The sequence below is a fragment of the Pongo abelii genome, chromosome 11 (genome assembly GCF_028885655.2).
Source record: "Pongo abelii isolate AG06213 chromosome 11, NHGRI_mPonAbe1-v2.0_pri, whole genome shotgun sequence".
Classification (NCBI taxonomy): Eukaryota; Metazoa; Chordata; class Mammalia; order Primates; family Hominidae; genus Pongo; species Pongo abelii.
In genome coordinates, this window is record NC_071996.2 from 75,067,992 (window position 1) to 75,095,217 (window position 27,226).

General features: G+C 39.7%; 1 protein-coding gene and 1 long non-coding RNA gene across 5 annotated transcripts in view; one reads left to right on the plus strand and one right to left on the minus strand.

Annotated features, from left to right (window-relative positions):
- Positions 1–27,226, plus strand: part of ITGA6 (integrin subunit alpha 6) — a 79,638-nt gene that overhangs the window by 42,367 nt on the left and 10,045 nt on the right. For all 3 annotated transcript variants that reach the window (XM_054549497.2, XM_024243160.3, XM_063712619.1), the window contains exons 4-23: positions 146–401; positions 2,010–2,141; positions 5,111–5,321; positions 5,969–6,162; positions 6,629–6,717; positions 7,433–7,551; positions 10,705–10,803; positions 11,053–11,114; positions 15,821–15,981; positions 16,160–16,303; positions 18,057–18,172; positions 18,298–18,487; positions 18,580–18,663; positions 18,761–18,840; positions 18,994–19,071; positions 19,159–19,261; positions 20,513–20,686; positions 22,051–22,149; positions 22,248–22,358; positions 22,456–22,554. In XM_054549497.2, the coding sequence (XP_054405472.1) occupies positions 146–401; positions 2,010–2,141; positions 5,111–5,321; positions 5,969–6,162; positions 6,629–6,717; positions 7,433–7,551; positions 10,705–10,803; positions 11,053–11,114; positions 15,821–15,981; positions 16,160–16,303; positions 18,057–18,172; positions 18,298–18,487; positions 18,580–18,663; positions 18,761–18,840; positions 18,994–19,071; positions 19,159–19,261; positions 20,513–20,686; positions 22,051–22,149; positions 22,248–22,358; positions 22,456–22,554 (2,601 nt within the window). The remainder of the gene's footprint in view (positions 1–145; positions 402–2,009; positions 2,142–5,110; positions 5,322–5,968; positions 6,163–6,628; positions 6,718–7,432; positions 7,552–10,704; positions 10,804–11,052; positions 11,115–15,820; positions 15,982–16,159; positions 16,304–18,056; positions 18,173–18,297; positions 18,488–18,579; positions 18,664–18,760; positions 18,841–18,993; positions 19,072–19,158; positions 19,262–20,512; positions 20,687–22,050; positions 22,150–22,247; positions 22,359–22,455; positions 22,555–27,226) is intronic.
- The window catches only part of LOC103889981 (uncharacterized), a 68,174-nt gene continuing 59,025 nt past the window's right edge, over positions 18,078–27,226 (minus strand). For both annotated transcript variants that reach the window (XR_002914088.3, XR_002914087.3), the window contains exons 3-4: positions 26,390–26,531; positions 18,078–22,714 (exon numbers count right to left, since the gene is read on the minus strand). This is a non-coding gene — a long non-coding RNA (uncharacterized LOC103889981). The remainder of the gene's footprint in view (positions 22,715–26,389; positions 26,532–27,226) is intronic.

Genomic DNA, 27,226 nt, shown 5'->3' on the forward strand with positions numbered 1-27,226 from the left:
GGTCTGGGATCCAGTCCCAAGATGAGGACGTGCTTAATCATCCTCTTTAGAATTAACCTCTGTACTGACCATTTTATTCGTATGTAATTTTTTAAAAACAAGGTTTATAGACAAGAATGGGCTACTTTCTTCCATCTGCTTGCAGACATGTGCTCACCGATATGAAAAAAGGCAGCATGTTAATACGAAGCAGGAATCCCGAGACATCTTTGGGCGGTGTTATGTCCTGAGCCAGAATCTCAGGATTGAAGACGATATGGATGGGGGAGATTGGAGCTTTTGTGATGGGCGATTGAGAGGCCATGAGAAATTTGGCTCTTGCCAGCAAGGTGTAGCAGCTACTTTTACTAAAGACTTTCATTACATTGTATTTGGAGCCCCGGGTACTTATAACTGGAAAGGTATGACCTTTGTTATTTATAGAAATTGAGATTAGAATGTCTCCCTAATTTCTGTAATATGATTTAGTACCATGATTTAGTACATTTTGAGCTAAAATGTGTTAGAAGACATTTGTATATTATAAAAGTTGGGTAGGATATTAAAAATCTCTAAATGATACGATTTTTAAAAGCTAATAATAGTGGAATGTATGTTTTAATGTTGACATTCTTTTCCCCTCTACCAGTACTTTACTTTAATTCAGGTAGTTAACTTTTTTTTAGTAGGAATATAATAATTAACATTAGTATTTTTTGCTGTTTTATATTTGTGTGGCTCACGAAGCTAGAAGTGTTAATTTTAAGTTAGTGATCTGAAAACTTAGGAGGATTAAATAATGGTATATACAAATAACAGTGTATTAACATGGACATTAATAACAGAGTATTAATATGGACATTTCTCTCTGTATATGTTATTTTCAAAGGCCATGCTTTGCTAATAATTCAGTAAAATTAGAAGGGCAGATTACAGACAAATTGGGGAATTTTTAGGTATAATTTCAGATATGTGAGGAAAAGTTGTTTGATTATTGTGATGTGAGTAAATGGAGATGTGGAGAGGTAAAGAGGAAAATGGCCCATATTTTTTGACTGTGTATGTATAGAAAATGCTCTATCATAAAAGACAACCTAACTCTCATCCATGATGAAGAGAACTGCATCTGATTTGGAAATAAGTCATTTTTGAGAAATTTATTAATATAAGTCACATAACACCTCACTCATCAGGGAAAACTTAGGAAAATGGTCCCTTTTCTATTCAACAATTTGTTTTAATTCTGGTTCTAAATGACTCTTGAACACCTTTCTCTGTGTGCAGTCTTCAAGGGTAATTTCCCTTTGCCCCCACCTCCACCCCAACAGAATCTTCATGTACAGTATTTCCTAGGTTATTTTGACCTAACTGAAATAACATGTTGAATTTAGTTTTATTTTAGCATGAATAAATGCCATATATAGTAAAACAAAACAAAAATATCCACCAATTATGTATATTTTAATTCATGGAAAATATGGTTTACCTGCTTTATAAACCCTGACCTAAAATGTTGCCATTTAAAGCCATATAGTGATTGGGCTTACTATATGAAATCTTATGTTTTACATTACTAATTGTAAGAATTTTTAAAAGATGAAATCTTGGTTAAAGTGATCTAAAGAAAAGATCAATGTGTCTCACTTTTACACTGCAGAAAAAAGACAAATTGAGGCGGGATTACAGAGAATGTAAAATTATATATATCAAGTTCATGTCATTTAAAAATTGGTTCTCTGTAGATTTTGTTAACTAAGCAAACCTTCCATTTTTCATCTAGTTTCATGGCATTATAAAGATAGTTCATGAAAATGCATGGGACATTTTTTAATGACTCAAACAAATTTCTTTCCTATAAAAATTTACACAAACATATTTAACAACCATAAAAGTCATCTCTCCTTCCTTTTTTTCCTCCAATTTTTTTTTCCTGTAACTAGTGGTAGCATGGGGGATGTTTATTAGGAACCATTTATTTTCTTTTGTTTTATCTTCATTTTTTTGTTGTTTTTACCATTTCATTCCTTTAGGGATTGTTCGTGTAGAGCAAAAGAATAACACTTTTTTTGACATGAACATCTTTGAAGATGGGCCTTATGAAGTTGGTGGAGAGACTGAGCACGATGAAAGTCTCGTTCCTGTTCCCGCTAACAGTTACTTAGGTAGGAGCAGGCAGAGATGGCTGCCTTTGCCCACCTTCTCAGATACCTTGTGTGAAACTCCCTTGCAGGGCCTATGGCCCCTGGACTTCTAGGCTGAGAAGAGGCCAGGTGGGGCCGGGACCTGTGGCTACTTTTGCTGGAATTTGATAAGCTTGGTGATCTAGAGGCGTTAACCCGACTGATGCCTTGGATTCTTTTCTTCTGACTGGGGCTCCCTCAAAGGGGGAAGGAAACCTATTATCACCTAAAATTGTCTGTCCTCCCTCCTGCTCAGAAGTCTGTCTCTTGAGCTAATGGCGGCCTCCGTAACCTGAAACAGGCCGCTCATGCAGCCATGAAAACGTGCATGGGTGTTCACAGTAAGCTGAGATCTTTGTTCAGTGCCTCTTTCCAGAGATACTCTTAAGAACTGCATTTAATAAAGTTACTCTTAAGTGGCAAGTCAAGACCTCCAGGTCCTCCCTCTGTGATTGTGGTTCTCCGAGGATTGGCCCTGCTTCTGGATTGGGACCCCATGTCACAGGGCCCCGCAGATGGATAAAAGCTTCCCAGCGGAGGTTGAGCAGGACTGCTAAAGCGGCTTTCAGGATACCCAGACTGTGTCTAAGGGCCAATTCTTAACTCCTAAGGCTTGTTTGCATGACTAATGGGTGTCCTAAGTTATTCATGTGCATTATGGTAATTACACAAAGGCTTTTAAAAGCTTTAATTCTTGGTATGAGTTGACATAAAGAATAATTACTGTGCATTTCTTGGAAAAAATGTAAAAAACTTCTAAACCCAAATAGTAACCTGTTTTAAAAAAAAAAAAAAAAGTGGAGAAAAGTACCCAGATGTTAGGATATTACTGGAAGAATGGAAGGTAAAAAACGAAAAAACAGGTATAGATACATGAATAATTTCAAGCAATGTGCTAGTAAACACGCACTAAGAAGTTGTTCAGGCCGGGCCTGGTGGCTCACGCCTGTAATCCCAACACTTTGGGAGGCTGAGGCAGGCAGATTACTTGAGGCCAGGAGTTCAAGACCAGCCTGGCCAATGCAGCAAAACCCCTTCTCTACTAAAAATACAAAAATATTAGCCAGGCATGGTGGTACACATCTGTAGTCCCAGCTACTCAGGAGGCTGAGGTAGGAGAATCACCTCAGAAGGCTGAGGTAGGAGCCTGGGAGGTTGAGGTTGCAGTAAGCTGTGATTGCACCACTGCCCTCCAGTCTGGGCAACAGAGCAGGACTCTACCTCAGAATGTTTTATTTAGGGATTACTTATTAAAATACTTGATTGTAATTGCACTGGCCAGGAAACCAATACTTTGGTCTTTAAGATGGATGGCTGTGGATTTTATAAATTTACTTGCTGTCAGAACATTTGAAAATATGAAGCATTTTTTCTCAAACACATTTGCCACTTTTAGAATGGATTTCCTCAAAAGTGAATGCCTGAGAAAGAAATCAAATTCATATTGTTACATTCGGTTTGTCCGTGCTGTGTGTGAATCTGTCACTTCAAAAGATCAGAGGGTTTGGGGGAACAAAACGATCTGCTTGAGGTTTTGGCAGCTGGCAATGAGAGCAGCTTGCCGGATGCAGTGGTGGCCTCCTCATCCAGCGAGAACAGCAGTGGCTGTCCTGCCTCTTACCAAGCATAATTACTTTTTCTTCAATTTCTTCCGTCCCGTGCATGCGTACAGGCCTGCTGTTTTTGACCAGCGTTTCCTATACAGATCCTGATCAGTTTGTTTATAAAACACGGCCTCCCCGGGAGCAGCCTGACACATTCCCTGATGTGATGATGAATAGCTACCTAGGTTTGTGACCTCTGTAACGACAAATAAATTGTCTTGGTTGTGGTCATTAAAATTTTTTTTTTGATCCATACAGAGCATACATCTTTTTATGCCCTATTTTGTTTCCATTGAAGCACACACAAAAAGCATGCCATGGTTGGGGCTCTGTGGCCAGATGGTTGTAAGAGCTGGCTTCCATATTGCCCTCTAATCTGGTGGCTCATGTTTTTCAATTCACTTCACAATTTGAGAACTGCAACGGTAGTGGTGAAGCTTTTCATAAGTAAAACCCAATAAAGGGGGTGAGCTTATATTATTCTGCATCTGCCTCACCTTTCTATAGAAACATTTACTTAATTTGAATGGTTTTGATATGGGCACTTCTATTTGCTTTTCACCAGATCTGTTATTTGTAATCTGACATCCTACCTGATGCTTTATAATGGGGGTGTCCTAATGTTTTCTGCCCTCTGAACAAGTATATAACTGATACCAATGACAACTTCCTCACCTCTGTTGTTTATACTAGGTTCTCAAATACCATGTACCATCAGTCATTGTTTTGTCTGCATGTTTGTGTCTGAGAACTAAGTTGGTCCAAAACAATGAAATGCTATCTATGGTGTATTAATGATGTTAGCATTTGTTTTTGTCTGATTACCAAAGAGTTGATGCCTCTTACCAAGCTTAATTACTTTTTCTTCAATTTTATTTTATTCCTGTAAAAATACTGGTCATTAAATTATAGCAGAACCCTGTAACATGCACTCAATTATGCTTCCAGTCAGGTTATATTCTCTGTGTATATGATGTAACATAACCAAATTATTCCTGGACAATTCAGTATCTAGCTTGATCTCCTTTTACCATAGTTCCAATATTAAAATAGGATGGAAATTGATTCTTAAGATGTATGAATACTTCAAAATTCAAGTTATACATAGGTGCTTTTCGTTAAAAGTCTTAATACCCGTAGAAAGCAGTAAATTAGCTAGCCCCAGGACTTTGTCCTTGTGTCAAATCTGAACTCCGTCACTCATATTACGAATGTGATAGCTGGTGGGAAGGTCAGGAGGAGAAAGGGGTGGGAAGCCAGAGGAAGAGGTAATGATGGAGTTACCAATGTCATAGGCCTAAAATATATGGATTGATGTGAGGGGCTCTATATATTTTGTTTTTCTAGGTTTTTCTCTGGACTCAGGGAAAGGTATTGTTTCTAAAGATGAGATCACTTTTGTATCTGGTGCTCCCAGAGCCAATCACAGTGGAGCCGTGGTTTTGCTAAAGAGAGACATGAAGTCTGCACATCTCCTCCCTGAGCACGTATTCGATGGAGAAGGTCTGGCCTCTTCATTTGGCTATGATGTGGCGGTGGTGGACCTCAACAAGGATGGGTGAGAAAGCCTCAGGTTATATTATGCTGCAAATCATTGCTGCTTACAGCTTCTATACGACTTGAGAAGAGCCGTCCTTTCAGGTTCATTGATGTAAAGAATATTTTTATTGCCACATTTTTACCAACCTATCTTTAACATTTCTGTGACGGCAGCAGACAGACATTCATATCCCTCCCCAGGGTGTAGGATTATATTTTTGATTTTCAGTTTCTACTTACATGTTGGGATCATAAGTCTATGAGAATTAAAATTTGAAAAAAATTAACTCAGAAAACACTTGCATGATTCTGTTCTGCGGTTTCATATGGGGCTGACGGAGCATCAGCTCCTGTTGAAAATAGGGATTGGTGATAAAGTAAAAAACAGACATGTGGCTGTTGGTGCCAGTTGGGGTGGGGTAGAACAGTGAGGTCTTAATGGGAGTCCTGCTGCACTATGGTTCTAACTCGAGGAACTGGCTTTGAGTTCTTACCCTTAGTATTCTTGGGGCATTTATTATAGGCTACCTTGGTTTTTAAAAAATGTTATAAATTCTGGAGTTGAGGGCCTTTCTATTATATGTCTTTGTATCCTTAGTACCTAGACTGGTGTTGCTGGTATGTTAGCTGTTGGTTCATGGCTCTTTCCCCTCATTATGTTTTTAGGTGGCAAGATATAGTTATTGGAGCCCCACAGTATTTTGATAGAGATGGAGAAGTTGGAGGTGCAGTGTATGTCTACATGAACCAGCAAGGCAGATGGAATAATGTAAAGCCAATTCGTCTTAATGGAACCAAAGATTCTATGTTTGGCATTGCAGTAAAAAATATTGGAGATATTAATCAAGATGGCTACCCAGGTAGATAATAGATTATGAAATGGCTATGATTTATAGATTATTTGATTGTTTAAATAATAGCGCTGCTGGGCACAGTGGCTCACGCCTGTAATCCCGGCACTTTGGGAGGCTGACGTGGGCGGATCTCCTGAGGTTGGGAGTTCGAGACCAGCCTGACCAACATGGAGAAACTAAAAATACAAATTAGCTGGGTGTGGTGGCACATGCCTGTAATACCAGCTACTCCCAGCTTTGGGAAGCTGAGGCAGGAGAATTGCTTGAACCCAGGAGAAAGTGGTTGCGGTGAGCCGAGATTGCGCCATTGCACTCCAGCCTGGGCAACGGGAGCGAAACTCTTATCTCAAAAAAAAAAAAAAAAAAAGCCAAACAAATAAATAATAGTGCTTATGTCATCTTACTTTAAAACATTTTACTGGAGTGTTTCTAAAGCGTTTGTCAAAATGTTAAAATGTGATGTTGTCAACAGATATTGCAGTTGGAGCTCCATATGATGACTTGGGAAAGGTTTTTATCTATCATGGATCTGCAAATGGAATAAATACCAAACCAACACAGGTAACCAAATAACTGGGATTTCTACAGCTAGAGTCTCAACTTTTTGCCCTATAATAAAATATTTAGGTTTAAGTGACTTTTTACACAAATCTTATTTTATTTACAAGTCCACAATAGTATAGATTTAAAAAAAATATATTACTAGAAGATACCTTCAAAATAAATATATAAATGCAATGACTTGCTTGTTCTTAATTGTAAAATTTCTTAGATAAGTTAGGAATCAAAGTAATCCAAAGCAAAAGAATGTTATTCTACCCTGATGGCATGAAGAGAGGAAATACGATATATTCTCTTTAGTAGCATACTAAATAGAGATGAAATTGGGCAAACAAAATAGATGACTGTAACTACATGGAGAATGTAGACACCAAAAATTAAAAATTTCTTTTGAGAAAAATAAGACTTGTAGGGAAGGTAGGGGGATTTGGTTTGTTGGTTTGAAATGGCCTGATTGACTTAATACAATAAACAAGCTCATCAGAAATGGGCTCTTTTCTGCTTTGAGATACTATGTAAATTGGATGACTTTTATGAAATGAAATGTATGAAGTGTTAGATCATATAGAAATTTATGACTTGTATATAATATAATTTACTTATAAGTGAACTCTCAAATTTCAGTTCAAAAGAAACTTGTGTGTCTTTTTCAAAGCATTGTTAAGAAGCTCATGTTGATAGCCTAATGTCCATTCGGATGCCCTGTGTATTTCAGGTTCTCAAGGGTATATCACCTTATTTTGGATATTCAATTGCTGGAAACATGGACCTTGATCGAAATTCCTACCCTGATGTTGCTGTTGGTTCCCTCTCAGATTCAGTAACTATTTTCAGGTCTGTTGTCTATGATTTTAGTGTTAAGCACGTTCTATAATCAGGTTATACTAAAATGTTGACCTTTCGGATTGAAATCTGTCATACCTATACTTCAAAGTTTTATGAATTGTGAAGCTATTTCTTTTTCTTTTGAAGGTAGTAAACAATGTAATAAAAACCTATTTTCTAAAATCTTTTAAAGTATTTGAAGAAAACATAGATCCAAGTTAGAATTTTTACTTCATTTATTTTTAAAACCTTAATTTTGATGATGAAAAAACAAAACACATACAAAATGTAACAGTACAAAGAACATACAGAAGGAAACCCCCTATAATTCACCATGAATTATTAAACTCCAAGATCTTGATTTCTATTCTTTTATTTTCTGTGATTGGACCATGTATATTTAACAAAATTAAGACCATAATTGTGCACAATTTTGTAACCTGCTTTTGTCTCTTTAGGATACATAGTGGACTTTTCCTATGTCACTGAGTACTTTTCCAAAATGAAGTTAACAACTGTCTGTGAGGCATCTTCTGACAGGTTCAGAGCTTATTTAACCAACTGCCGGGCTCTCACTGGATGGTTACGTTGCTTCACAATTTTTTTTTGCCCCCATGATATAAAAAGCTGTGGAAAACATTCTTACTTTTGTTTATATCCTTGTTTCCTTATTATAAATTCCTGGATGTGAAATTGATATATGTGCTTCAAGACTTTTGATTCGGTTTCACCAAGATGACCTCCCGAAATGGTGCAACATTTCCCATCCGTGGTGTTTGAGTCTCCCTTTAACCAGCGCTTTCATCACTGCTGGAAGTCACCATTAAAAATTGGAGGGTTTTTTTTGTTTGTTTTTTAATTTTTAAAAAGTAGCAGATTTATTTTTTTAAAAGTTAATAATATAGAATTATAGAAAATCCAGTACATTATTCCCATCTTCCACAAAACTTCTGAACATTTCTCTACTTTTTAGGGTATCATCAAAAGGCTACACTGTAACTTCTGTGTAATCTGGTTTTTATTTAATCTTGGGCTATCTCTCCTTGTCAATACAATAGATGACCTAACTTTAGTCAGTTAAATGTTTGCCTCTGTCTAGTGTGATTGATATTTTAATATCCTTACTTTCCTGTTCTCATAAGTAGGTTGACTGTCAACCCTGTACACTTGTTCCCTCTTTACTTGCAGATAGTATGAAAGTAAAATTCAACAACCCTTTGATAAGAAGAGGACTAACCTCCCCTTATTTTACAAATGAGGAAACTGAGGCCCAGGACTTGGCTTGAGCTTTTCAGGCTGGAGCCTGAGAGACAGAATGTAGCACCTAAATCTTCCCGACTTGAATCCTGTGCATTTTTTCTACTAAATCATACTAGCACTTCAGGGTAGTTAGTAAATAAACACCAATTTTAAACATGAGGCAGCCAAACTAATAAGACTTTTTTATGTTAAAAGACATAGTTTTCATAATTCATGTATACTTTGCCCTCAAAATTGTGTGTTGTATGTTTAAAAGACAATTAAAATATGTTCTAGGCAGAAATGTCTGTGAAAATACTACGATATGTAAAATACTGTATCTGTGGCAACTGATTTTAAAATACGTGTGAATTTTTGCCTTTTAAATATACTCTCAAAACTTAAGAATGTATCTAGTTAGTATCTTAGAACCTAGCAGCTGTCTAAATGTAAAATAAAAATAGAATGGTAAACAATAAAGGAAAATAGAAAAACAGGGAATGTGGGCAGTATTTGACCCTTTATTGTCCCCCACCTTCACCATGAATGGACTTGTGCTGTCTAGCCTACCAACAGATTGATTCCAGAAGTTTGAGCTAGCTGTTTGGGATTTGGAATGCATTTTCTTATAGAAACACTGTTCTCCAGAATGGCTGGGTTTACCACAAGCCCATCAGAGTCAGCCTAACTGAATCCACGTGGTAATGAAACCCCAGGCCCCATTCTGAGTTCTGGTGGGGAGCGATGGAGGTGGGCCTCCTCACCTACTCATACCCCCTCAACCCACCGCATACCTGCATTTCTTGTGCCTGTGGCAGCAGTCGGGCCACAGACCCGTGGAGACCCCTGTGGCTGCTGGGAGCAGGGCAGCCAAAACATACGAAAAGATGTTTTCAGATGGTGAACCAGAGTAGGGTGTGGAATTGGATTCCAGCTTCTCAAGTGTTTGCGGGGTTGCAGTAGGCAGCGCAGAGGTGGGAAGAGGTTTAAAAGTTCAAGTTTTTGCTTGCAGAGATATTGTGGGGGTAGAAAAGTTGTCAATCCTGGCAATGGGAAGGCAAAGACTGAAGGTTGTGGGTGGGAGACTCCGAGGGAGGCTGAAGAGAAGGGCAAGTGTTTGTACAATGGAGACTCCCAAGTTCAGGATTGCCTGTATTAATTCACATACTGTAGACACGCTGATCATGAGTATCTCAGGTATTAGGTGTTTGTTGGTGTAATTCTTCCAGAGGGTATGTTGGCAAGACTAATCGTAATTAAAAATGCACATATTCTTTGACTCCAAAATTCTGCTGCTGGGAATTTATCCCACAGATAAACTCAAGTGTGTGCATAGATGATGTTTGTGAAAGCAGAAAGCTCAACAACGTGAATGTCTACCGATTAGGTACTGGTTAAATAAAGGATGTTACATTGATACGGTGTAATGCCATCAGGTGTGACAAACAGTGAACTAGATCTATGTGTATATACAGGACAAGACCTCTGAAATGAATGAGAAAAAGCCACATACAGAAAAATGGCAATTAAGTTCCCATTTAGTTGAAATTATACATATATTTTAATATTTAATTTTAGATAATTTTAACAGAGTGACGTGTCTGGAAGAACATACAAGGCTACTTGGGTGTTCGGGTGGGAATGGAGACAAAATATTTACTTTAAAACTCTGAAACCCCTACATGTTGCACATGTAAGTGTGTACGTTTTTAAACAAATATTGTATAATGAGGCTCTGCATTGTATACATTTATATCTATTAACAGTTATTTTCTTCAGCAATGGGGGAAAACGTCACGTGTATTTTTTTTCCTGTGTTTTTAAGCTGTGCTGGGCAGCTAAGGATGCTATCTAGTATGTGAATTGGTCTCACATTCAAGGTAACAAGAGGCTGAGCTTGTTTTTCACTCCTTTTGTCTTCAGATCCCGGCCTGTGATTAATGTTCAGAAAACCATCACAGTAACTCCTAACAGAATTGACCTCCGCCAGAAAACAGCGTGTGGGGCGCCTAGCGGGATATGGTGAGCGTCCCTCTTGTCTTGGTGGGATCCCCCTCAGTTTCCCACCTCCACTTATGATGACTCTGTTGTCCTGAGGAGTCACAGGGAAGATGACGGGAGTGCTGGGCAAAGGGAAGAGGGTCTGTCAAGTGTTTTTATAACATGTTGATCATCAATGGGCAGTGGGGGGATTGGAGAGCTAGGGAACATGTGGGTTTTTTCCACTGCAATAATGGGTCTTTTAAGAAATATGTGTTTGATTTTATTCAGCCTCCAGGTTAAATCCTGTTTCGAATATACTGCTAACCCCGCTGGTTATAATCCTTCAATATGTAAGTACCTAGTACCTTTAAAATATGTCTATTTTCTGTCTGCCAGGTTGAAAGTTCTGCATAAATCACAGAAAAATAAAACTGCAGTGGCCAACATGGGTCTGTCAATTCTGGTGTAAAGAATTAAGTGTATGTTTTGTCTCCCTTTTAATCAGGAGGGCACAGCACAGTGAGGGAGGAAAAAAACTCCACTTGGTCGCCATTTGAGTTTTCCAGAGCAGATGGTTTAGGACAGAATGGCTTGGAAAAGTACTTATTTGCTACCACAACCGTTTCCTCCGTTTCTGTCTTTGAAAAGCAGTGTGGAAAATTGATTTTGTGGTTGTGAGGTGGTAGGTGGTGGCTGGCAGTTGTGAAAGGGCAACGGCAGGTGCCAGAGCACAGCACAGAGTCGCTGCCAGGCTGCCTTCTCTTCCCCACACCCCCTCCCTCCCAGAACACCCGCCCTGTGTTCACAAGAGCAGGCCCCTAGGGAATTTGCAGGCTGGCCCTGAGAGGTCAGAGACCTGGTCTCTGCTCCTGGTTTCAGCTTTGATACTGACTGACCCACAGGGCAAGTCCCTTAACTTTGAGTTTGTTTTCCTATCCGTTCAGAACAATGCCTAGTAGTCATTAGTGCATACAGTTGTGCTGGAGATCAACTGAGAAGACATGAAAAGCAGTTTGTCATTTATTAGATACTGTTCTGCTTCCTTTTTTTGTAATTCAAAATAAGATTTTTTAAAATCAATTTTTGTGGATACATAGTAGGTGTATATATTTATGGGGCAACACAGGATTTTTGACAAGAATTTTGACACCGTTAATGATACTCTTAATAATAGTGGCCGTAGTAAGCTCTCCTCTGGCATGTTTTAATAGCAGCCATACTGCTTCAGCTGTGAGTCATCTGACCCCTGGCTCCAGAGTCAAGGCCAGGGGCATAGGAATTCCAAGAAAATCTTTTCTGCAAAGAGGAAGTGAAAAGAATGAGGAAATTCTCATCCCGGGTCCGGCCATGGTCCTGGCAGTGTGGGATTCTAGTGTACTGTATCTGCCACCAAGGGACACTTTGTGAAGAACAAGGTCATTCTGTCCTTTCATATGGTTGTCAGCCTTTACGAGACTATGAGGTAATGAGTCCTCTGAAGTGTTCTCCCTGTTATCTAAAGTAGTACTGTTTTCTTTATTTAAAAAGGTGTCCCTTATAATATTCCAGAATGTAACCTAATTCAAATAACCTAAAGTTGTTGCTCGAAACAGGAAAAAATAGCCACATAAGGACTAGGGTTTGCAATGGTGAATCCTCTCACACGTCATGGCTCTGTTCTTAGCTGTACTCTAATTCTTCTTTAACTTTATATGAAGTTTTATGTAACACTAATGAATGTATCCACTAAGACAACAGAATGAAGATACTGACCTGTGATAAAGTTCAATGAATTATGGAAAGGGACAGTTTAAATAAATGTACTATCTTTAATTTTTTTTAAGTCCCCCTTCACCTGATTCTCACTGTCATAAGCTCAGTTAGCCTTCATCTTTCCAGATTTCCAGCTGTCTGCAGGTGGTTTCTCCGTCTCCCCTTCTGTGGGGTCGTCTCCTGCTGTGTGGTCTCTCCATGGGACCTGCAGACTTTGCATGAAGCATTCTTAGAGTGGATGGATTATGACTTTGTGCACAGGTGGAGCTGTGGCCTTTCGCTTTGCTTTTTGATGCAGCTGGCATTTTGTCGAGTGTAGAAAGCAATTCTTTGTGTGGCTTTTAATGACAAAAAAATGTATACTGTGACTCTTCAGGATCTATCATCCTTTCAGTATCATTTGTGTTATTTTTACCCAAATGCCATACCTTACACTAGCCCACTTGGATAATGGGACCTTTGCCAGTGTTTGGAATGAATTAGAGAGACAAGGAGAAAACAGTGATTCTTTGACTAAGCAGCCAGAGAAAAAGGGGAAACATTTTTATTCTATTCTGATGGCCATTTTTTCAAACCACTCTCAGTTTGACTGTAGATGTGAAATATCATCAGAGCACTCCTTGACTTCCCCCAAATTAATCACCTATATAAAATACAGACTTTCTCCTAGCTGTAGCACGGCATTTGATGCCATGTGTATTACTTTTATGTTATGTAGCTACTCCATTAACCAAGTGTTTATGGATGGCCTATTATGGGTGGAACTTTCCTTTGAAGACATTCAAAGAACATTTGCTTTCATTGCTTTTACTTCCACAGTAAATTCTAAATGAACTAAGACAGAACTTCTACAAAGCTACATAAGTTAATACATCTAAAATCTTCTCCCAGTATCCAAGAATGTGAGCTTATTGTTTGACCGGGCTATTTTAGCTCAGCAGTCCTCAGATGTGGTGTTCCATACATATAGATATCTATAATTGAGCCGTAATGAGTGTTCTACTTGGCTTGCCCCTCAAGCAGTTAGCAAAGGTGGCCTGCAAAGATTTTAAGATGATGTGGACTGTCTGGAGGGTTAGGGAAGGTTAGAGTGAATTTGGCAGATAAACGGTTTTCCTGCACCCACACCTCCCATACTTTTGCTGCGAGGGGCACTCAGCGTGTGAGCCTTTATCTGGTTCATTGTGAAGCTAGCAGGTCACTTATAAATGGATGATGTCAAGGCTGCAGAGGGCCTAAAATGGGGGAGCATTCCATTTGGCAGCTGTGACATTTAAGAATTCTCCAGATGGACACAAAAATTACTATTGAAACTGTCAGTGTTTCTAAATTTTGGTCTGAATAGCTCACATTCAGCATAAGAATGTCACATCGTGTGTGTGTGCGTGTGTGTGTGCAGGTGCGGAACCAGTTACTCCCACTTCCGTTCATCTGTTCTATAAATCATATGTCTATCAGGTGTTGTGCTAGTTGCTGGGGACTGTGGTGGGGAATAAGACTGATGTGATGATCCTTGTCCTTGGCTTTGCCCCACTGTGGGAGACAATCAGGAAATCACAGCGTAGTGGGCCTAAGTGTAGAGACTGGAGAGATAGAATACTCTAGGATAGTGAGGAGAGGCCAGGACAGGCTTCCTGGAGGAGGTGAGGTCCACGCTGAAATCTGAAGGGGAAGGGAGGGCTTAGCCAAGCAGGCCAACACTGCTGGGAGGTGGAAGGGAAAAGAAGGGAAAGACAGCCTGCTGAGGGAAGGAGTGACTCCTGCGGTGGTTAGGAGGCAACTGAGACCTGGGCATCTAAGACCCTGTAGAAAGCAATCACCTTTTGTGTTTGTGATAGAGACTTAGAAGCTGGTGCTGCCTCTATCCCTCTCAGTATGACCCCAAGCCTCCCCCAGAAAAGGTCTCTTCCAACTCTAAAGTGAATATTCGAATGTGAGTTATTCATTTTCTGTGTTTTCTGTAGCAGATTTTTGTCCTGGAGGTTAACTTCTCCAGCCCTCTGCACACTTTGGTTTGCTTTCCCTTTTGATGGTTAGTGACTGCTTAATGAATGTAAGTAATTTAAGTATTGGCCCATGAAAAACAAAGGTAGCAGCCACATCTAATGAACCAACAAAGAATGCGTTCTGAAGTCAAAAAATGAGATTCTGATCATCCACATCCTAGCTTCCCTCCAGGTTCCATTAGTGTAGGTTATCAAGAACAGGCTGTGCCTTCTAGCCCAGTGCAAGGTAGACAGTTTGGTTGTGGGAGCTATATTATGCTGACTGACAGGCCCTCTATCCACTCAAAAATATATAATTTACCTTTTAATTCTTTTTTATCTTTATTATTATTATTATTTTTTTTTTTGAGAAAGTTTTGCTCTTGTTGCCCAGGCCAGAGTGCAATGGCATGAATTTGGCTCACTGCAACCTCTGCCTCCTGGGTTCAAGCGATTCTTCTGCCTCAGCCTCCCGAGTAGCTGGGATTACAGGCATGCGCCACCATGCCCAGCTAATTTTTGTATTTTTAGTAGAGACAGGATTTCACCATGTTGGTCAGGCTGGTCTCAAACTCCTGATCTTGGGTGATCCACCCACCTTGGCCTCCCAGAGTGCTGGGATGACAGGCAGAATTCACTGTGCCTGGCCTCTTTTTTATTTGTTAAGGTAAAGGTCTCATCCTACTGTCGAAAGATTCTCCATCTCTAAAATATATTATTCCTCTGTTTAGACAATTATCCTTTATCAGTGCTTCTTAAAACATTAATATTTATAAGAATCATCTGGTGATGCTGTTATTAATAAAAACAGATTCTGGTTCTGTAGGTGTGACTGGGCCTGGGGTTCTGCATCCTCACAGGCCCTCAGAAGATGCTGCTATTCTAGAGACCTTTCCCAGATAGCAAAGGCACGAGGCCACTTGAATAAGCATTGACTGTTTAAAGGGAGAAAATCAGTTTAGGTCCTCGGGGAATGTTGGGTTCCTCTGCTTATCGTTAGTATTCTGTGGGTTCATGAACTTCAGCCAGAAACTGATTCTTAAATAACTGCTGCTGCTGAAAGGTTTTAACTTATTCTTGAGCTCCCCCAGGTGGCACAATGAAAATTTAACTTTGAAACATTGTTAACAGCAAAAGGAAGGAAAAGACAGCTTGATTTGAACCATCACAATTATGCAAATGCATATTACCAGGAAATATGAAGAGAAACAATGGCAATGTTTTCTACAAGGAATTAAAATCTTAAAAGGAGTTCAACATGCTTGTGGCTGGATTGTGCATGAATGCATTTACGTTAATATGATTTTAATTTTATCTAGCAATTGTGGGCACACTTGAAGCTGAAAAAGAAAGAAGAAAATCTGGGCTATCCTCAAGAGTTCAGTTTCGAAACCAAGGTTCTGAGCCCAAATATACTCAAGAACTAACTCTGAAGCGGCAGAAACAGAAAGTGTGCATGGAGGAAACCCTGTGGCTACAGGTGAGGGCTGCAGATGGTCACATCTGTTTTACGAAGAGGACAGAAAAGGGTTATATGGTGATATGCAGGTTTCTGAAATTTATTCTAGCAACCGCTTAATCAATACAAAATCATTGTTTTGGAATTCCCCAATAGCATGTATACCCCACTTAACCCTGACTGCATGCTTTTCATGCAGGATAATATTAGAGATAAACTGCGTCCCATTCCCATAACTGCTTCAGTGGAGATCCAAGAGCCAAGCTCTCGTAGGCGAGTGAATTCACTTCCAGAAGTTCTTCCAATTCTGAATTCAGATGAACCCAAGACAGCTCATATTGATGTAAGTCCCTCTGACTTTCATTTTGCCAAAGTTTTTTGCCATTTATGATGCTAAATCAAATGTCTTTGAAGGGAAAAGAACTAGTGATTTGCTTTAAAGGCCATTCTTTTGTATTAATATGTTTTTAATGTATGCAAAGTTAGAGAAGACTTGTTTCCCAAATTAGCAATAAACATAAAAACATGAAATACAATTTGGGGCCAGAGCGTATTTTCCTTCTTCATTTTTGGCCATTATAACTTATCGAGACTATAAATGGTAGAGCTTATATTCTAACACTGTTTCTCCTTTAGCTGTACATAGAAAGAAAAATACATTGTGTTTTATTTACCATTGAGAACACTGAAATGTAGAAAGCAATATGTTGCTAGTCAGAACATTAAAATCAAGGAATATCAAAATTCAGCAAAGCAAAAAAGTATTATTAGCATACAGTAGTCATTTAGTGCCTAATATAGCCTAAGTCATCTTTGGAAGAAAAATGTATATTAGATGGCCTGCGGGATACCTCATATGAGGTAGGGTCTGTTTGCTAGGGGTTTAGGATGGTTAAGATGCAAGGTTAGCCCGGGGAGCTATGACAGCTTGATTTGGCATTATGTTCTTGCTTTCAAAATCTGATTGATGATGAACGGGTGTGGTGGCTCATGCCTGTAATCCCAGAACTTTAGGAGGCCGAGGCGGGCAGGTCACTTGAGGTCAGGAGTTTGAGACCAGCCTGGCCAACATGGTGAAACCCTGTCTCTACTGAAAATACGAAAGTTAGTGGGTATGATGGACCATGCCTGTAATCACAGCTGCTCAGGAGGCTGAGGCAGGAGAATCACTTAAATCCGGGAAGTGGAGGTTGCAGTGAGCCGAGATGGCACCACTGCACTCCAGCCTGGGCAAAAAGAGTGAGACTCTATCTTAAAAAAAAAAAAAAAAAAAATCTAATCGATGATGAGTGTCTGTCCACTATGGGGCTCCTGGTACTGGTGCCTTACTGAGGCAGCTTTGCAGAAATGAGTCCTCACTGTCTCAGGAGCTGATGCTTACATCTGCATATTGTCAATCATTTTTGTCACCAAATATAGTTCCTTATATTTCTGTATACTTTCATGTACTTTTATTATTATCATGTTAATATTTCTTATGTACATTCCCAGCTCCATAGCTAGAGATGATTTTCTATTTGTCGGTGTGATTATCAAAAACATATTAGCATGGTGCTAGTATGCCGTTTGCTTACCTGACCTTAAGCTCTCTGTTTCATCATCTCTACAATGGGGATCATAATAATAGTATCTTTTTAGAGGCCTGTTGTGAGGATTAAATGAGTTAAGATATGTAAATCGAGTATTATAATCGTTGGCATCATCATTATTATTGATACTTATTATAGTAGCCCTATAAAGTTAGAATGGTGGTATCTCCACGTTACCTATGATGAAACTTGGACTCTGAAAGGTTAAGTGACTTGCTAGCTAAGTAAGGGGTAGAGCTGGGTTTCAAACCCAAATCTGTGTGGCTGCTGGGTCACACTCTTCTATACCACACTGCCTCCATGCCCTGGTCAAAGTGTTCTTCAAACACAGTATTACTAAAGGACAGAATGGAAATTTGATGTGTGGCAAAGTACATTTAAAGCTTGAATTCTGCATTGGTAATTGTCACACAGGGAAATGAACTGTGTGGAATAGCCAGTCACCTACATCAATGCCTTCCTGAGTCCTGAATGGTGTTAATTGACAATAGTTTCGTTTTCCTACAGGTTCACTTTTTAAAAGAGGGATGTGGAGACGACAATGTATGTAACAGCAACCTTAAACTAGAATATAAATTTTGCACCCGAGAAGGAAATCAAGACAAATTTTCTTATTTACCAATGTAAGAATCGTTCTGTAGCACTAGCAAAAATGATTCTGGCTTCATGGTGGCTTTGTGTTAAGAAAGTTTACTGGAAACGTATTGAGGACTTTGCCTTTTTGTTCTTGTTTTCTTATTTTCAATAGTCAAAAAGGTGTACCAGAACTAGTTCTAAAAGATCAGAAGGATATTGCTTTAGAAATAACAGTGACAAACAGCCCTTCCAACCCAAGGAATCCCACAAAAGATGGCGATGATGCCCATGAGGCTAAACTGATTGCAACGTTTCCGGACACTTTAACATATTCCGCATATAGAGAACTGAGGGCTTTCCCTGTAAGTATTGTTAGAAACCAGGTGAAAGGGGAAAAAACCAACACTGTGTGGCAAATGAGTGGATTGTGACCTAGTGCGTGTTTCTTTTACAGGAGAAACAGTTGAGTTGTGTTGCCAACCAGAATGGCTCACAAGCTGACTGTGAGCTTGGAAATCCTTTTAAAAGAAATTCAAATGTAGGTGATGCCTTCATATACTGTATTTTACTGTTTTAAATACCATTGCAGTGTCTATATGCATGGCCTGTGTTAACAGCTATTTATGTTTTTTTAGGTCACTTTTTATTTGGTTTTAAGTACAACTGAAGTCACCTTTGACACCCCAGATCTGGATATTAATCTGAAGTTAGAAACGTAAGAGTTACATCAACCTCTCCATTCAGAATTATTTCATGAAAACATGGGCAGTCAATGAATTGGCCCTGATCTACCTCATAAAAGAAGTCTAATTGTAGTGAGAAAACTGACTGGTAAAATACAACCCTATTGTTTCCTTTTCATTTTCAGAACAAGCAATCAAGATAATTTGGCTCCAATTACAGCTAAAGCAAAAGTGGTTATTGAACTGCTTTTATCGGTCTCGGGGTAAGTGTTTGTGTTTAGCATAACAAATCAGTGTTTGAAAGAACCATTTACAATCCTCATTAAAACTGGTGTTTTTTAATTTGACAGAGTTGCTAAACCTTCCCAGGTGTATTTTGGAGGTACAGTAGTTGGTGAACAAGCTATGAAATCTGAAGATGAAGTGGGAAGTTTAATAGAGTATGAATTCAGGGTAAGTTGGAGCAGTTGGTCTTTTCATCATACGAAAAGCTGACATATACTAGGTATGGTCTTGAGTATGTCATTTTAATAAATCAGTAATATTAATAAGCATTATAAGTAAATCATGAGTTAAAAATTAGTTTGCCAGCTTTTAAAGAACATACTGGCTTATAGTAAAGATTTTATCCTCCAGGATGGAGAACAACTGTCACTGTTCAGAATCCAGTTCAGTTTAGAATGCGTTATGATTTATTCCTTCCTCCTTTATAAGGTCATCTTTCTTACTGCTTGTGGTTGAAAGAATATTAATGTATGCCTACTTTTCACAAGCCCAGTTTTTGTGGTGAATGTAGATTTGGTATATGCCTGTAGGAAAGGCAGTGATTGGCTCTGAACCATTTAGAAGTAGGCAATCACAGTGACTCTCTGTCCTGTTGAATAAACATAAACATATGGTAGAGTCTGTTCGTAACTCACACATGGGTTTAGGTCTGTGTGGCTGAAATCACATTCCTGAAGGCATAGTGACCACTGTAGTGAAAGCCTCAAATGACAAGCATGGGCCCACCTGACTCCGGCAGAATGAAGAGGCTGAATTCTCCTCTGTGTGTCTCTTAGCATTACAGACACAGCTGGGGCAGGTGGTGGTGGTGGTTATGATCTCTATGCAGGTGCAGCTGGAAAAGAAGTCTTTGGGTTCTGGAACAGTCTCGACACCAAGAAGGCTCTTACCTCCTGTGTTTGGCTTCTGCCGCAGGACGTCACTCTGTTCCCAGCTTGGACTCTCATATTCATGGCTGTCCTAATGGTTTTGCAGAATCTCCTCTGGGACAGAGGCAGCTTCATTTCTGCGGTGGATGGGGTTTTCCAGAAGCAGGTTGTTGGTACACTGCCTTGGCCCAGGCCTTGTCATTGGCCAAGCAGGGTGCTTACAGGGCAGTTCACAAATTCACACATGATTTTCCCTGGGCATATGTTGAGAACATGGTATATCTACACTGCTGATTCTGTTGCATACAGCAGTTGTTCCTAGAACGAGTTAGCTATCAGTTGTCCTTTGACCTTTTCGTTTTTATTTACAAAAATCTTTAGGCACAAGTCTTTATTTTGAATGCCCTATCTATAGTCCATTTTTGGAGCCTGTGCTTTTATTAAAGGATTACATTAGATATTTTAGCTTCTTTCTCTTGGTAATAGGAGCTGCTACTTAAATTTACATTGAGAAGATTAGACTGAGATAATATGTATTATTTTCTAACAGGTAATAAACTTAGGTAAACCTCTTACAAACCTCGGCACAGCAACCTTGAACATTCAGTGGCCAAAAGAAATTAGCAATGGGAAATGGTTGCTTTATTTGGTGAAAGTAGAATCCAAAGGATTGGAAAAGATAACTTGTGAGCCACAAAATGAGATAAATGTCCTGAACCTAAAGGTATGTTGGTAGATTTATCTAATGTCTCCATAAATGCAAATTAGAGAAACTAACTTGTTAGGGAAAAATCATTACTGTCCTTAGGAAAGTGGCATATTCTGGCAGGTTGACTTTCTCTTTGGTTGTCACAATTTCTCTTTTCTAGTTCAGTAACTGAGGCAGGCTGAGGCATTTTTGCTGGTTAATGACCATTATAGTACATAAGGCAGAGTCATTCAGTGCTTGCTGAGGCAAATGGTATTTTCTGATGTTTCATCATGACCCAGTATGTTACATAATAAGGAGAACTGGGGGGATGCTTCTGGGTAATAGTAGCTGCTATTATCCAGGGGCCAGCCAGTGTTCATTCCAAGTAGAACCAAACTCATTGGAAAAGATAATGGCATCTTAGCAAGTTAACCTTGAAAGGTTTTTATGCTTATTTTTAAAATAGTAATTATTTATTGTGTACTCATTGTGTCTCAGGAACTATGCTAAGCATTTTGTTTTCATTTTCTCATTTCATTCTCTGGATGGTCCTATGAGGGAGTTTCATTATCCCCACCATTTCACAGATGAGGACATTAAGATTCAGAGAGCAAGTAACTCTCTCAGTCACTCAGGTGTTAAGAGACAGATTCCACATACAAGCCCTGCTCTGCCTGATGTCAAAGCCTGTACTGTTAACCCCTCTCTCTATATTGCTCCATGCTTAGATAACTGGCCTATCATTTGTGTTCCAATTTGATGAAGGTTTGCATGTTTATTTCTTTTATTTTAAATTCTAAGGTGACTGGGTATGATCAGTGATCAGAGTTGGTGGCTTATAGCATGATCTTCTACTCATCAATGTTAAAAATCAAGATAATCCGTTATTACTAATCTTTGCTATAAGGAAAATGCAATTTTAAAAGTTCTTGTATGGCTTAGTTTTCATTGCTGTGCTCTGAATGAGCTATATAATGGGTCTTTTTGCTTCTTTCTGTGTTCTTCAGTGTCACTTATTCCTTCAAGATGTGCTGACTACCATGTTTTAGGAACAGCTGGAGGCTAGGGATACAGGAATAAGATTTGATCTCTGATCTCAGTATGCCCACAGTTTGGTGGGGATACAGAGGAACAAAGAAAGCATATTTCTCTTTCTCTGAGTTTTAAGGTCAGAGTGGGAATGAATTACTTAGTCCTATGAGTAAGTCAATAAACTTGAATTTAGAGTGATAATACTTGCTGGTTTTACACTTACTTCTGTGCCTTTGGCAGGAGAGAGGCAAATATTGTTGATTATGTGAATGTGGCACTGTTTGGGAGGATATGCTCAAGAGGCTTGTATGGTAGCGACAAAGAATTACATAAATTGGAACTATTTTGGATATAATTTTTTTCAGGAGTCTCACAACTCAAGAAAGAAACGGGAAATTACTGAAAAACAGATAGACGATAACAGAAAATTTTCTTTATTTGCTGAAAGAAAATACCAGACTCTTGTAAGTATTTTTCAAGAGCTGTGAATATTTGAGAGGATGAGGGGAAGGACTTCTTCAGAACGATGTCTTTTGATGACCATTCTTCCTTTTCTCTCTAGAACTGTAGCGTGAACGTGAACTGTGTGAACATCAGATGCCCACTGCGAGGGCTGGACAGCAAGGCGTCTCTTATTTTGCGCTCGAGGTTATGGAATGGCACATTTCTAGAGGTATGACCTTGGCGTGAGGCTGTCCCATGGAAGTAATTTGCCTTTGCCTAGGACACTTTTCACTTCCCTAATGCATTCACTAACTGTCTCCAAACAGGAATATTCCAAACTGAACTACTTGGACATTCTCATGCGAGCCTTCATTGATGTGACTGCTGCTGCTGAAAATATCAGGCTGCCAAATGCAGGCACTCAGGTGAAAGGTTCCCCAGCTTCATCCCCAGCTTCATTCAGGTTCAGGACATGTCTCTTTTCCATGTACCCCACACTCATGTCCTGAAGTCATGTGCTTTGGTGCTCATTTCCCTCATAGCCCCGTTACGGAGAAAACTGTCTTCAGGTACTGGCACTGCAAGCTGTATTTTAATAGAATCATTGAGAAAAAGAAGTAAATCTAGGGTCATCCAGTTCAGCAGTGCCCATGGCAGGTTTGAGAACTACTGGCTCAATTCAGAGAATGGGTGCACCTCACAGCCCTCTAGAAACCTGTGTCTTCTACCATCTCTAATGCTGCAGCCATTGGTATAATGCCCCAGTGATGGCCCATCCCTTGGCCAGCTGTAATTATTAGAAAAGATCTCTTCATAGCTGAATCCTGAACTGAACCTTGTGAGTCCCTGGTTATGCCCCTCAAACAAGTCTAAAATAAGTTCTCTCTTGGCCATGTAGCAGCCTCTCAAATAATTGAAGGAAATGGTCATGCCTCCTTGGATGTTTCTTATTCTTCTCAGAGTTTACGCACCCAGCTCTTGAGCTATGTGTCACACTGGGCACAGCTGAACTGGCTCCTGGCCTCTCCCTTCCTGGGCAATGTGATTCCCATGTGGACAGAGCAGCTGAGGTGGGGTCTGCTTGGTCCCACTTACCTGGGGCCTTTACCTCTCAGCATCTCGGCACCACACTTCTGTTAGACCTACCTAACATTTGCTTTTTCAAACCATTGCTGAGCAGCATGTTTGAATTTCTAGCAGCTGCTATTTTTGTGTTAGTGTTCTACCGAAACTTCCAGGTGTTTTCATCAGAATTTGTTGTCAAGCTGTGTTGCCAGTATCCTGTCCTTGAGCTATTTGTAAAAATCTAAATGTATGCCTTTAAGTGTATCCTTACATTTTATGCGATTTGCTTTGGGTCCATTGTTTCAGTTTGCAAAGTAATTTTGAATCTTGCTTCATCATTTGCTTTCTCAACTTTCTATCTCTGAAAGTTTTAAAAACTGAGAAGCATGTTCTCTATGTCTTCATCCAGGTAATGACAAATATGTTGAATAGGACTAGGTGTAGAACCTTGTAGTGAACCAATAGTGAGGGGTTCCCTGTGGGAGTCTAGAACTCACAGGGACTTGTATAAAGATTTTGAGGCAGAATGACTGCATGTCATGGTGGGAATCATGAATGGGAATGTTTTGCAAAAAAGACTGGAGAAAGAAATACTGCGAATTACTGTTCTTAGTTAATCTGCCAGTCTACTTATGGAAATGTTCTGGCTTCTTCAGTCATTTAGCTAGCTGAAAATTCAGGAAGCCTCCCTAATCATTCTGTTTTCTGAAATACAGCGGTCCTTATGATTTATTATCCAAACAAGAATACATTTTTGTTTTTATTTAGTTTTTTGAGATGGAGTCTTGCTCTGTTACCCAGGCTGGAGTGCAGTGGCGCAAACACGGCTCACTGCAGCCTTGAATGCCTGGGCTCGAGCAATCCTCCTGTCTCACCTCCTGAGTAGCTGGGACCACAGGCATGCCACCATGCCCAGCTAATTTTTCAGTTTTTTTTGTATAGCCAGAGTCTCACCATGTTGCCCAGGCTGGTCTTTAACTCCTGGACTCAAACAATCCGCCTGCCTCAGCCTCCCAAAATGCTGGGATTATAGGTGTGAGCCACTGCACCCAGCCCCAGGGATACATTTGCCTGAGACAAATGCTGTACTGGGCAAGCTGCTGGATAAGTGGTATCAACCAGCACTGTCCCGGTCTCTCCAGGACATATCAACAGGCATCATAACAGACTTTCAAATAAACCACACCTTCCCTAAGGATCCTTTCTCTGCATCTATAAAGGCAGCAGGTATAGCTTTCTATAACTGTAAATCAGCAACTCTGAAAATCACTGAGATTTCAGAGCTAGACAGAGAACACTTTAGAGGGAAGGGACTAACATTAATGAAGCCTTAATAAAATGTCTACAACTTACTAGATACTTTATACTCTATCATTTAAACTTCAGAAGAATGCCAAGGGTAAACATTGTACTCATTTTACAAACAAAGAAGCAGACTCACAGAGGGGATATAATTTGAGACCCTTGATTGAAACCCATAATTGTCTGACTTCAGGGCTTCTGTTCTTTGACTCTGTGACACTTGGTCCCCTTAAAGTCCCCAAATCTCAAATTTAGATAAGAAAACTGAATCCAAGGAAAGATATCTCCCCCTCAGGGTCACCCGACCAGCAAGTAGAGCTGAGACCAGACCTTGGGTCTGATGTCTCCTCTTCAAGTGCTCTCTTCTTCTGGAAGATGATGGAACTCTGGGGGCCCTGGTGTCCAGTCTAATGACTGGGTCACAAATGAAAGTGAGGTTCTCTTGGGCATTTTATGTTCTTAGAGCTTGGAGAACTCATGCCTCCCAATGGGAATTGATGTCTTCACAAATTGGTAGATTTGTGAATGGGTTACTGGTCTCATATCTAGAACCCATGTCTTTCGAAAATTGAGACATTTTCTTAACCTCTAGTCTTCTGACACCTTTTCTGTTTTCTGTGATTTCTGAAATACAATAGCTCAGATGTCGTATCTGCACATTTCTTGAGTAGTTTAAGCTGTAGTTTTTCTGGGCTTGAAGATCTAAGCTTAATTTGGCTTAAAAAAGCAAAAAAAACTTTTTTGTTTCTTTATAACCCAACCAATTTCAAGAGTTTTGTGTTCATCTTTTAATAAAACACAGTTAAACTTTGGGAGGCCAAGGCAGGAGGATTGCTTGAGCCCAGGAGTTAGAGACCAGCCTGGGTAACATAGCAAAACCCCATCTCTACAAAAAAATACAAAAATTAGCCAGGTGGGGTGGCACATGCCTGTATTCCCAGCTACTTGGGAGGCTGAGGTGAGAGGATCACCTCAGCTCAGGAAGTCGAGGCTGCAGTGAGCCAAGATTGTGCCACTACACTCCAGCCAGGACAACAGAGTGAGACCCTGTCTCAAAACAAACAATAAAAAACACTTTTAAATTAGGACACTATTATAATGAAGTCAAGGAGAGCAGAAGTCACATAATTGAGCCAGTAAGCCATGCTATATTTTAGCATCAATTAAATTAAATCCATCTTGTTAATAAATACCTATGAAAGACACATGTATGCCTTCCCTGTGCTAAATGCTAGAGATGCAAAGTTGGGTAAGATACAGTGTCAACTGTTAAGAATATGCTGTAGGAGACAGAACCAGGATAACATTGTCAAATTAGCCAGGGAAATTGAGGGGGATTGTTTATTGGTTGTATTTATATTGTCCCCATTTATCCCTAAGGAAGCAAGTAGAGAGTATCCAAGCTTCCTGGCTGTCAAAAATTTTTTTTAAATGACCAAAAAAATGCGTAATTCTTCAGGGAAATAAGATTTTCCCTTTTGGCTCTAAATTCAGAGAACAACTTAAGATACGGATCCTTTATAAGATGGCCTGTTATATGATAAACACCAAGAGTGGATGATGTCCTTAATAGATAATTTTGTAAAAGATACGAAAATCCCTTCATTGGGTGACTTCCTGTACTGAAGTTCAATGAGAACAATGGGTGGTACATTACAGAGTAATTCAGAGAAGGTATTTTGGCAGTTGACAAGCTAATGTAGTCTCAGCACTGCTCACTGGTAATCGAATTTAATGCATCAACAGAGCTTATATCCCTCTTCCCCTTATGGGCACATGGTGGATGAGTTTCACAGGTGTGTGTCATCCCCATGGAAATAACTACACTGTAATGAAACCAAAGGTAAGAAATTATTTTTGGAGTTGTAAAGCTCTACAGTAGTTTCTACTCACCTGTTCATCAGTAACAGTTGGTGTGACAAGACAGATCAAGGCTTGGAGCTCTGGGAATCACAGCCCACCCTTTGTCTTCCATCTTTGGCCATCTGGCTCTATGGCCAGCTTCCCCTTGTTCTCAATCCCAGCTGGAGAATGACTGTCATACCAAAAACAAAAACAAAAAAACCTTCAGTTGACAGTTTAAGCAAACAACCAATAAAATCTTCCTGACTGGCCTCTCGCCCTCCAGAACCACAGAGCACATCTGCCCTTTAAATGTGTAGCCAACCCAGTCCCTGACTTTGGTCCTCAGTCTTCGATGCCCAGTGAGTTAACAATATGTGGAAGTTCTGGTTTGAATGGTGCCAGGCCTGGGGCTTAGAGCTTCAGCTGGATTCCCATACACCCTGCCACTCCAGGCTGCAAAATCAAAAATTACTTTGCTCAATTGTTAACAATGTTGGATCCCAACCATTTATGGGGGTGGCTTTCCCCTATTGTCAGCTGTTTTAAAGACACTTGTGCACAATGTTATTATAATAAAGCTGATTCTCCTTGCCGAAGACCAGTTTCCACTCTCCACTTCCAGATTTACTTGGAACTTTTTCTTACAAATGAGGATGGCCCTTCCACATGACCACCTTGCCCTAAGGATACACTGTATACCTTCCTTGTGTTAGATAATAGGGCAACAAAGTTAAACAAGATACAATTTAGGCTAATTGAAATCATCTATTTGGTTTGTTTCATTGTAGTCAGCTTACCAACCACATAACTATTCTATTGCTTCACTGGTCTGTCCCTGTCTCCTCTTCTTTGTAGATGTCCCTGTGCTGAACCCAGTAATCTCTT